This window comes from Eucyclogobius newberryi, unplaced genomic scaffold, assembly GCF_026437365.1.
Source record: "Eucyclogobius newberryi isolate DKJ021-1_F unplaced genomic scaffold, fEucNew1.0.hap1 SCAF_4, whole genome shotgun sequence".
NCBI classification, from domain to species: domain Eukaryota; kingdom Metazoa; phylum Chordata; class Actinopteri; order Gobiiformes; family Gobiidae; genus Eucyclogobius; species Eucyclogobius newberryi.
This window is the reverse complement of record NW_027316056.1, coordinates 9,419,674-9,432,135: the sequence shown is the minus strand read 5'-3', so window position 1 is coordinate 9,432,135 and position 12,462 is coordinate 9,419,674. Positions and strand designations below refer to the sequence as shown.

General features: G+C 53.3%; 1 protein-coding gene across 1 annotated transcript in view; it reads left to right on the top strand.

Moving 5' to 3' along the window:
• lcor (ligand dependent nuclear receptor corepressor) overlaps positions 1-10,997 on the top strand; it is a 140,338-nt gene extending 129,341 nt beyond the window's left edge. The window contains exon 7 of the mRNA XM_072463706.1: positions 9,694-10,997. Coding sequence (XP_072319807.1) covers positions 9,694-10,885 — 1,192 coding nt within the window. The 3' untranslated portion in view covers positions 10,886-10,997. The remainder of the gene's footprint in view (positions 1-9,693) is intronic.
• The last annotated feature ends 1,465 nt before the right edge of the window (positions 10,998-12,462 follow it).

The following is a 12,462-nucleotide window of genomic DNA, read 5'->3' as shown; positions in this document are numbered from 1 at the left end:
TCTGAGGACAGGGGGATGCTGGGACATTTGTCTGAGGACAGGGGATGCTGGGACATTAGTCTAAGGACAGGGGATGCTGGGACATTTGTCTGAGGACAGGGGATGCTGGGACATTTGTCTGAGGACAGGGGGATGCTGGGACATTTGTCTGAGGACAGGGGGATGCTGGGACATTTGTCTGAGGACAGGGGATGCTGGGACATTTGTCTGAGGACAGGGGGATGCTGGGACATTTGTCTGAGGACAGGGGATGCTGGGACATTTGTCTGAGGACAGGGGATGCTGGGACATTAGTCTAAGGACAGGGGATGCTGGGACATTTGTCTGAGGACAGGGGATGCTGGGACATTTGTTTGAGGACAGGGGATGCTGGGACATTTGTCTGAGGACAGGGGGATGCTGGGACATTTGTCTGAGGACAGGGGATGCTGGGACATTTGTCTGAGGACAGGGGGATGCTGGGACATTTGTCTGAGGACAGGGGATGCTGGGACATTTGTCTGAGGACAGGGGGATGCTGGGACATTTGTCTGAGGACAGGGGATGCTGGGACATTTGTCTGAGGACAGGGGGATGCTGGGACATTTGTCTGAGGACAGGGGGATGCTGGGACATTTGTCTGAGGACAGGGGGATGCTGGGACATTTGTCTGAGGACAGGGGATGCTGGGACATTTGTCTGAGGACAGGGGGATGCTGGGACATTTGTCTGAGGACAGGGGATGCTGGGACATTAGTCTAAGGACAGGGGATGCTGGGACATTTGTCTGAGGACAGGGGATGCTGGGACATTTGTCTGAGGACAGGGGGATGCTGGGACATTTGTCTGAGGACAGAGGGATGCTGGGACATTTGTCTGAGGACAGGGGATGCTGGGACATTTGTCTGAGGACAGGGGGATGCTGGGACATTTGTCTGAGGACAGGGGATGCTGGGACATTTGTCTGAGGACAGGGGATGCTGGGACATTAGTCTAAGGACAGGGGATGCTGGGACATTTGTCTGAGGACAGGGGATGCTGGGACATTTGTTTGAGGACAGGGGATGCTGGGACATTTGTCTGAGGACAGGGGGATGCTGGGACATTTGTCTGAGGACAGGGGATGCTGGGACATTTGTCTGAGGACAGGGGGATGCTGGGACATTTGTCTGAGGACAGGGGATGCTGGGACATTTGTCTGAGGACAGGGGGATGCTGGGACATTTGTCTGAGGACAGGGGATGCTGGGACATTTGTCTGAGGACAGGGGGATGCTGGGACATTTGTCTGAGGACAGGGGGATGCTGGGACATTTGTCTGAGGACAGGGGGATGCTGGGACATTTGTCTGAGGACAGGGGATGCTGGGACATTTGTCTGAGGACAGGGGATGCTGGGACATTTGTCTGAGGACAGGGGGATGCTGGGACATTTGTCTGAGGACAGGGGATGCTGGGACATTAGTCTAAGGACAGGGGATGCTGGGACATTTGTCTGAGGACAGGGGATGCTGGGACATTTGTCTGAGGACAGGGGGATGCTGGGACATTTGTCTGAGGACAGGGGGATGCTGGGACATTTGTCCGAGGACAGGGGATGCTGGGACATTTGTCTGAGGACAGGGGGATGCTGGGACATTTGTCTGAGGACAGGGGATGCTGGGACATTTGTCTGAGGACAGGGGGATGCTGGGACATTTGTCTGAGGACAGGGGGGATGCTGGGACATTTGTCTGAGGACAGGGGGATGCTGGGACATTAGTCTAAGGACAGGGGATGCTGGGACATTTGTCTGAGGACAGGGGATTCTGGGACATTTGTCTGAGGACAGGGGATGCTGGGACATTTGTCTGAGGACAGGGGATGCTGGGACATTTGTCTGAGGACAGGGGATGCTGGGACATTTGTCTGAGGACAGGGGATGCTGGCACATTTGTCTGAGGACAGGGGGATGCTGGGACATTTGTCCGAGGACAGGGGATGCTGGGACATTTGTCTGAGGACAGGGGGATGCTGGGACATTTGTCTGAGGACAGGGGATGCTGGGACATTTGTCTGAGGACAGGGGGATGCTGGGACATTTGTCTGAGGACAGGGGGGATGCTGGGACATTTGTCTGAGGACAGGGGGATGCTGGGACATTAGTCTAAGGACAGGGGATGCTGGGACATTTGTCTGAGGACAGGGGATGCTGGGACATTTGTCTGAGGACAGGGGATGCTGGGACATTTGTCTGAGGACAGGGGATGCTGGGACATTTGTCTGAGGACAGGGGGATGCTGGGACATTTGTCTGAGGACAGGGGGTGCTGGGACATTAGTCTAAGGACAGGGGATGCTGGGGCATTTGTCTGAGGACAGGGGATGCTGGGACATTTGTCTGAGGACAGGGGGATGCTGGGACATTTGTCTGAGGACAGGGGATGCTGGGACATTTGTCTGAGGACAGGGGATGCTGGGACATTTGTCTGAGGACAGGGGGATGCTGGGACATTTGTCTGAGGACAGGGGATGCTGGGACATTTGTCTGAGGACAGGGGGATGCTGGGACATTTGTCTGAGGACAGGGGGATGCTGGGACATTTGTCTGAGGACAGGGGATGCTGGGACATTTGTCTGAGGACAGGGGATGCTGGGACATTTGTCTGAGGACAGGGGGGATGCTGGGACATTTGTCTGAGGACAGGGGGATGCTGGGACATTAGTCTAAGGACAGGGGATGCTGGGACATTTGTCTGAGGACAGGGGATGCTGGGACATTTGTCTGAGGACAGGGGATGCTGGGACATTTGTCTGAGGACAGGGGATGCTGGGACATTTGTCTGAGGACAGGGGATGCTGGGACATTTGTCTGAGGACAGGGGGATGCTGGGACATTTGTCTGAGGACAGGGGGTGCTGGGACATTAGTCTAAGGACAGGGGATGCTGGGGCATTTGTCTGAGGACAGGGGATGCTGGGACATTTGTCTGAGGACAGGGGGATGCTGGGACATTTGTCTGAGGACAGGGGGATGCTGGGACATTTGTCTGAGGACAGGGGATGCTGGGACATTAGTCTAAGGACAGGGGATGCTGGGACATTTGTCTGAGGACAGGGGATGCTGCGACATTTGTCTGAGGACAGGGGATGCTGGGACATTTGTCTGAGGACAGGGGGATGCTGGGACATTTGTCTGAGGACAGAGGGATGCTGAGACATTTGTCTGAGGACAGGGGATGCTGGGACATTTGTCTGAGGACAGGGGATGCTGGGACATTTGTCTGAGGACAGGGGATGCTGGGACATTTGTCTGAGGACAGGGTGATGCTGGGACATTTGTCTGAGGACAGGGGGATGCTGGGACATTTGTCTGAGGACAGGGGAGCTTGGGACATTTGTCTGAGGACAGGGGGATGCTGGGACATTTGTCTGAGGACAGGGGGATGCTGGGACATTTGTCTGAGGACAGGGGGATGCTGGGACATTTGACAGGGGATGCTGGGACATTTGTCTGAGGACAGGGGGATGCTGGGACATTTGTCTGAGGACAGGGGGATGCTGGGACATTTATCTGAGGACAGGGGGATGCTGGGACATTTGTCTGAGGACAGGGGAGCTTGGGACATTTGTCTGAGGACAGGGGAGCTTGGGACATTTGTCTGAGGACAGGGGATGCTGGGACATTTGTCTGAGGACAGGGGGATGCTGGGACATTTGTCTGAGGACAGGGGATGCTGGGACATTTGTCTGAGGACAGGGGGATGCTGGGACATTTGTCTGAGGACAGGGGATGCTGGGACATTTGTCTGAGGACAGGGGGATGCTGGGACATTTGTCTGAGGACAGGGGATGCTGGGACATTTGTCTGAGGACAGAGGGGTGCTGGGACATTTGTCTGAGGACAGGGGGATGCTGGGACATTTGTCTGAGGACAGGGGATGCTGGGACATTTGTCTGAGGACAGGGGATGCTGGGACATTTGTCTGAGGACAGGGGATACTGGGACATTTGTCTGAGGACAGGGGATGCTGGGACATTTGTCTGAGGACAGGGGATGCTGGGACATTAGTCTAAGGACAGGGGATGCTGGGACATTTGTCTGAGGACAGGGGATGCTGGGACATTTGTCTGAGGACAGGGGGATGCTGGGACATTTGTCTGAGGACAGGGGGATGCTGGGACATTTGTCTGAGGACAGGGGATGCTGGGACATTAGTCTAAGGACAGGGGATGCTGGGACATTTGTCTGAGGACAGGGGATGCTGGGACATTTGTCTGAGGACAGGGGATGCTGGGACATTTGTCTGAGGACAGGGGATGCTGGGACATTTGTCTGAGGACAGGGGATGCTGGGACATTTGTCTGAGGACAGGGGATGCTGGGACATTTGTCTGAGGACAGGGGATGCTGGGACATTTGTCTGAGGACAGGGGGATGCTGGGACATTTGTCTGAGGACAGGGGATGCTGGGACATTTGTCTGAGGACAGGGGGATGCTGGGACATTTGTCTGAGGACAGGGGATGCTGGGACATTTGTCTGATGACAGGGGATGCTGGGACATTTGTCTGAGGACAGGGGGATGCTGGGACATTTGTCTGAGGACAGGGGATGCTGGGACATTTGTCTGAGGACAGGGGGATGCTGGGACATTTGTCTGAGGACAGGGGGATGCTGGGACATTTGTCTGAGGACAGGGGATGCTGGGACATTTGTCTGAGGACAGGGGATGCTGGGACATTTGTCTGAGGACAGGGGGATGCTGGGACATTTGTCTGAGGACAGGGGATGCTGGGACATTTGTCTGAGGACAGGGGGATGCTGGGACATTTGTCTGAGGACAGGGGGATGCTGGGACATTTGTCTGAGGACAGGGGGATGCTGGGACATTTGTCTGAGGACAGGGGATGCTGGGACATTTGTCTGAGGACAGGGGGATGCTGGGACATTTGTCTGAGGACAGGGGGATGCTGGGACATTTGTCTGAGGACAGGGGATGCTGGGACATTAGTCTAAGAGGGGGATGCTGGGACATTTGTCTGAGGACAGGGGGATGCTGGGACATTTGTCTGAGGACAGGGGATGCTGGGACATTAGTCTAAGGACAGGGGATGCTGGGACATTTGTCTGAGGACAGGGGATGCTGGGACATTTGTCTGAGGACAGGGGATGCTGGGACATTTGTCTGAGGACAGGGGATACTGGGACATTTGTCTGAGGACAGGGGATGCTGGGACATTTGTCTGAGGACAGGGGGATGCTGGGACATTTGTCTGAGGACAGGGGATGCTGGGACATTAGTCTAAGGACAGGGGATGCTGGGACATTTGTCTGAGGACAGGGGATGCTGGGACATTTGTCTGAGGACAGGGGGATGCTGGGACATTTGTCTGAGGACAGGGGGATGCTGGGACATTTGTCTGAGGACAGGGGATGCTGGGACATTAGTCTAAGGACAGGGGATGCTGGGACATTTGTCTGAGGACAGGGGATGCTGGGACATTTGTCTGAGGACAGGGGATGCTGGGACATTTGTCTGAGGACAGGGGATGCTGGGACATTTGTCTGAGGACAGGGGATGCTGGGACATTTGTCTGAGGACAGGGGGATGCTGGGACATTTGTCTGAGGACAGGGGATGCTGGGACATTAGTCTAAGGACAGGGGATGCTGGGACATTTGTCTGAGGACAGGGGATGCTGGGACATTTGTCTGAGGACAGGGGATGCTGGGACATTTGTCTGAGGACAGGGGATACTGGGACATTTGTCTGAGGACAGGGGATGCTGGGACATTTGTCTGAGGACAGGGGGATGCTGGGACATTTGTCTGAGGACAGGGGATGCTGGGACATTAGTCTAAGGACAGGGGATGCTGGGACATTTGTCTGAGGACAGGGGATGCTGGGACATTTGTCTGAGGACAGGGGGATGCTGGGACATTTGTCTGAGGACAGGGGGATGCTGGGACATTTGTCTGAGGACAGGGGATGCTGGGACATTAGTCTAAGGACAGGGGATGCTGGGACATTTGTCTGAGGACAGGGGATGCTGGGACATTTGTCTGAGGACAGGGGATGCTGGGACATTTGTCTGAGGACAGGGGATGCTGGGACATTTGTCTGAGGACAGGGGATGCTGGGACATTTGTCTGAGGACAGGGGATGCTGGGACATTTGTCTGAGGACAGGGGGATGCTGGGACATTTGTCTCAGGACAGGGGGATGCTGGGACATTTGTCTGAGGACAGGGGATGCTGGGACATTTGTCTGAGGACAGGGGGATGCTGGGACATTTGTCTGAGGACAGGGGATGCTGGGACATTTGTCTGAGGACAGGGGATGCTGGGACATTTGTCTGAGGACAGGGGGATGCTGGGACATTTGTCTGAGGACAGGGGATGCTGGGACATTTGTCTGAGGACAGGGGGATGCTGGGACATTTGTCTGAGGACAGGGGATGCTGGGACATTTATCTGAGGACAGGGGATGCTGGGACATTTGTCTGAGGACAGGGGATGCTGGGACATTTGTCTGAGGACAGGGAGATGCTGGGAAATTTGTCTGAGGACAGGGGGATGCTGGGACATTTGTCTGAGGACAGGGGGATGCTGGGACATTTGTCTGAGGACAGGGGATGCTGGGACATTTGTCTGAGGACAGGGGATGCTGGGACATTTGTCTGAGGACAGGGGATGCTGGGACATTTGTCTGAGGACAGGGAGATGCTGGGAAATTTGTCTGAGGACAGGGGGATGCTGGGACATTTGTCTGAGGACAGGGGGATGCCGGGACATTTGTCTGAGGACAGGGGATGCTGGGACATTTGTCTGAGGACAGGGGATGCTGGGACATTTGTCTGAGGACAGGGGATGCTGGGACATTTGTCTGAGGACAGGGGATGCTGGGACATTTGTCTGAGGACAGGGGGATGCTGGGACATTTGTCTCAGGACAGGGGGATGCTGGGACATTTGTCTGAGGACAGGGGATGCTGGGACATTTGTCTGAGGACAGGGGGATGCTGGGACATTTGTCTGAGGACAGGGGATGCTGGGACATTTGTCTGAGGACAGGGGATGCTGGGACATTTGTCTGAGGACAGGGGATGCTGGGACATTTGTCTGAGGACAGGGGGATGCTGGGACATTTGTCTGAGGACAGGGGATGCTGGGACATTTGTCTGAGGACAGGGGATGCTGGGACATTTGTCTGAGGACAGGGGATGCTGGGACATTTGTCTGAGGACAGGGAGATGCTGGGAAATTTGTCTGAGGACAGGGGATGCTGGGACATTTGTCTGAGGACAGGGGGATGCTGGGACATTTGTCTGAGGACAGGGGGATGCTGGGACATTTGTCTGAGGACAGGGGATGCTGGGACATTTGTCTGAGGACAGGGGATGCTGGGACATTTGTCTGAGGACAGGGGATGCTGGGACATTTGTCTGAGGACAGGGGATGCTGGGACATTTGTCTGAGGACAGGGGATGCTGGGACATTTGTCTGAGGACAGGGGGATGCTGGGACATTTGTCTCAGGACAGGGGGATGCTGGGACATTTGTCTGAGGACAGGGGATGCTGGAACATTTGTCTGAGGACAGGGGGATGCTGGGACATTTGTCTGAGGACAGGGGATGCTGGGACATTTGTCTGAGGACAGGGGATGCTGGGACATTTGTCTGAGGACAGGGGGATGCTGGGACATTTGTCTGAGGACAGGGGATGCTGGGACATTTGTCTGAGGACAGGGGGATGCTGGGACATTTGTCTGAGGACAGGGGATGCTGGGACATTTATCTGAGGACAGGGGATGCTGGGACATTTGTCTGAGGACAGGGGATGCTGGGACATTTGTCTGAGGACAGGGAGATGCTGGGAAATTTGTCTGAGGACAGGGGGATGCTGGGACATTTGTCTGAGGACAGGGGGATGCTGGGACATTTGTCTGAGGACAGGGGATGCTGGGACATTTGTCTGAGGACAGGGGATTCTGGGACATTTGTCTGAGGACAGGGGGATGCTGGGACATTAGTCTAAGGACAGGGGATGCTGGGACATTTGTCTGAGGACAGGGGATGCTGGGACATTTGTCTGAGGACAGGGGATGCTGGGACATTTGTCTGAGGACAGGGGATGCTGGGACATTTGTCTGAGGACAGGGGATGCTGGGACATTTGTCTGAGGACAGGGGATGCTGGGACATTTGTCTGAGGACAGGGGGATGCTGGGACATTTGTCTCAGGACAGGGGGATGCTGGGACATTTGTCTGAGGACAGGGGATGCTGGGACATTTGTCTGAGGACAGGGGGATGCTGGGACATTTGTCTGAGGACAGGGGATGCTGGGACATTTGTCTGAGGACAGGGGATGCTGGGACATTTGTCTGAGGACAGGGGGATGCTGGGACATTTGTCTGAGGACAGGGGATGCTGGGACATTTGTCTGAAGACAGGGGGATGCTGGGACATTTGTCTGAGGACAGGGGATGCTGGGACATTTGTCTGAGGACAGGGGATGCTGGGACATTTGTCTGAGGACAGGGGATGCTGGGACATTTGTCTGAGGACAGGGAGATGCTGGGAAATTTGTCTGAGGACAGGGGGATGCTGGGACATTTGTCTGAGGACAGGGGGATGCTGGGACATTTGTCTGAGGACAGGGGATGCTGGGACATTTGTCTGAGGACAGGGGATGCTGGGACATTTGTCTGAGGACAGGGGATGCTGGGACATTTGTCTGAGGACAGGGGATGCTGGGACATTTGTCTGAGGACAGGGGGATGCTGGGACATTTGTCTCAGGACAGGGGGATGCTGGGACATTTGTCTGAGGACAGGGGATGCTGGGACATTTGTCTGAGGACAGGGGGATGCTGGGACATTTGTCTGAGGACAGGGGATGCTGGGACATTTGTCTGAGGACAGGGGATGCTGGGACATTTGTCTGAGGACAGGGGATGCTGGGACATTTGTCTGAGGACAGGGGGATGCTGGGACATTTGTCTGAGGACAGGGGATGCTGGGACATTTGTCTGAGGACAGGGGATGCTGGGAAATTTGTCTGAGGACAGGGGATGCTGGGACATTTGTCTGAGGACAGGGGGATGCTGGGACATTTGTCTGAGGACAGGGGGATGCTGGGACATTTGTCTGAGGACAGGGGATGCTGGGACATTTGTCTGAGGACAGGGGATGCTGGGACATTTGTCTGAGGACAGGGGGATGCTGGGACATTTGTCTGAGGACAAGGGGATGCTGGGACATTTGTCTGAGGACAGGGGATGCTGGGACATTTGTCTGAGGACAGGGGGATGCTGGGACATTGCCCAAGTCCCTATGAACATTGCTTATCTGATTCCCTCCAAAGCAACTGCTGTTGTTATTTTGGGCGTTACAAAAATAAATTGAACTGAATTGAATTGAAAAAGTGGGAGGGAAGGAATGAGGTCAATAAGTCATATTTAAGTTCTGCCTGTGTTTCCATGGATACTCCCATCGAGTATTGTTATTTCTCCTCAGACGAGATGCAAACTGTGACATTAGTGAAGAAAACATGAACATGAACATCATGTTTTGAGCATGTTTCAAGTTAATAAAGTATGTTTCTTGGGGTAAGTTGTGCGGATCAACATTTTTCCTCTTTCTAAACCCTGAACACTTATTTTAGCCTGTACGTGTCTTTCCTCAAACCGAATATTCTCTCAAACTAATAGTTTCTTCTGTCGTTGTCTCTTTCCAGCCGCTCTCTGAAAGTGGAGGAGGTGGAGGAGGAGGACGGGCCCCTGCCACAGAGCCTTCACGAGCCCTTCGTCCCCAACAACAACCATAACAACAGCCACAACTCGTTCAAGCCGCCGCCGCTCGCCCGCTCGCTGCGCATCCGAGAAGAGCTCCTCAATCAGAAGCACTGCCTGCTCAACCAGCCCTCCGCCCTGTCTCTCTCCAGCCTGGAATCCGCCGTGCTCCTCAATCACGCCAACAACCAACCATCTTCTCTGCTCGGCGCCAAGGGTTCCTACTGGGGAAGCAAAGCCCAACTCGAGAGCCTGATGAAGCTGAAGCAAGCCAGCGGCGTCCTGAGTCTCAGCGACCTCAAGGATTTGCCCAGCTTTTTGGAAAATCACCACCATCATCACCAACAACAGCAGCAGCAGAATCAGCAGCAGAATCAGAAGCACCACCACCACCATCATCAGGGCGCATACTACAAGAGCGCGCTCCACTCGCACCACCACAATCAGCTGTCCAAAAGCCATCACGGAGAGAGCAAGCACGACCAGGGCCACTCCCCTCCCGTCGATTTGAAGATACCGCAAGTGCGAGGCATGGATCTGTCTTGGGATTCCCACGCCTCAGATCTGTACGGGTTCGGTTCGCTCGTGGGCGGCATGGGAGGGCACGGGGACAACAGTCTGAGCCGAAAGCTGCGCGCGATCTTGCCCAAGCAGAACCGCCGGAGCCTGGGCAGCCTCTTGGATGGCGCGGCCGACTACTGGACCGCCGAGCTGGACCACAACACGTCCGGGCCGGCGTACTCGACGTCGGACGCGGAGGGCGACCCCAACTCCAAGCAGCCGCGCAAAAAGCGCGGGCGGTATCGGCAGTACAACAGCGAGATCCTGGAGGAGGCGATCGCCGTGGTGATGAACGGCAAGATGAGCGTGTCCAAGGCGCAGAACATGTACGGGATCCCGCACAGCACGCTCGAGTACAAGGTGAAGGAGCGCATGGGGACGCTCAAGAACCCTCCAAAGAAGAAGCTGAAGCTGATGATGAAGATGGAGGGCGGCGCAGATGGATTTGCCAATCCCGAATCGGAGAACACGCCACTGGCGACGCCACGCGAGGAAGTCCCTCCATCTATGGCCGCCGTGGAGCTCAAGGACAATGTCAAGATGGAGATGGAAGACGGTTTCAAACCAATCGACTAAAAAAAAAAAAAAGACTTAAAACACATGTAAACCTCAGTCAGAATACTTTTTAAATGGATGGGGCTTTATTTGTGCCAATTTCCTTTGCAGTATCTGGGTGAGCACAAATGCAGGGATTATAAAAAAGAGAGGAGGATGTTTCAAATCTGACACATTGGAGACTGTAATCGGATGGTTTTTAACTTTGGTGAAGACACTCTGAGCGTTTGTTGAGCTCTCGTTTGAATGGGCTTAACAAATGTGGCTAAAGACACGAGTTACATGACAATTAATGAGAATCTATAAGCATGCTGATAATCCCCTTTGCCCAAAAACTGACCCCTTCTTAACGAACTTGATACACTTGAACTGAGGCTGCTTCTTAAATGCAGTTTGGGCTTTGGACCAATCCAATTTAGGGGGGGAATTTGGGATTTAACTCTCTCTCTTTAAAGAAAAAATAAGTCTACTAAATCCCCCTAAATCTTTCCTACTCTCTCTGCTTGGAAACGAGCAGACAATTGGTAAGTGAACCGTCTCCTGTATTCCTCACCAGGGTTTGCGACTGAGAAAACCCATCTCCTATTACCAGGTAGCCATGATGCTTTAATTGCAAAGCTTTTCTTTTCCTCCTTAAAGATATTCTGCTAATCTTTGTGTGGACGAAAGCAACATTGACCCGTCCTGTTTTCGAATGAGAAACGTCACACATTCAGGGATGCATGTATGTGAGTTTCGTACAGATACTACTGAATACTTGTTTTTTTTTCTTATTCTCTTTACGACTCTTTTCCTTCTTGATCTTCTCAGTTTTTTTTGTTTTGCTTTCTTTTGCACTACACTTTGGGTCTCGCAGACCAGGTTACCTCGGCATCGTTGCCCTATTGCATCATGCACTTATATTGGTCTGTCTCCGAAGCCCTAGTCACTACACTGCAATCGGTTTGGGGTGAACACTTCCTCCTGGTTTTCGCCGAGTCGTACTTGGACGTTCTTTTTGCCAAGGGATCATTTGGAGAGCGGTCCAACTACGCCTCGGCATCGTTCGGAGGGTCACCCACTATGCTCGTCTTCATATTTTATTCACGTAAGCCATATTTTAACAACGCAGTCATCAAAAGCATTGTGATCAAAACCTATCCTCTTCAGTGACGTGGCCCAGTGTTTTCCTTCAAAATCACCAACCTCTTTTGGTCCTGGTGTAACTTTTAAAAATTTGAACTTAGTGTAGACGTAATATTGGAAACAAATACGCAAATTCGACTAGTTTTGTCCGTGAAAAAAATGGTAAAAAGCCTCATCGTGGATCTCAATTTATTAAAAATACATCGCTTTTTTGCATAATTTAATGACTTACATATTATTCTGTGAGATGTATATTTGCTTGCTCAATGCATAAGCTGAATTACCAAAACACAACCATCAAAGCCAGTCCCAAGTCATGTAGATCTGATGAAACACTGAAACGCACCACTCACCTGCACCTCTTGTCATTAAAGAAAAGAGCAAAGACGGCATAGTGGGTTACCTTTTAAGGCGGAATGCTACCTCGGACCTCCATATTGGTCTCACGGCTGATCCTCGAATGCGGAGCCGCC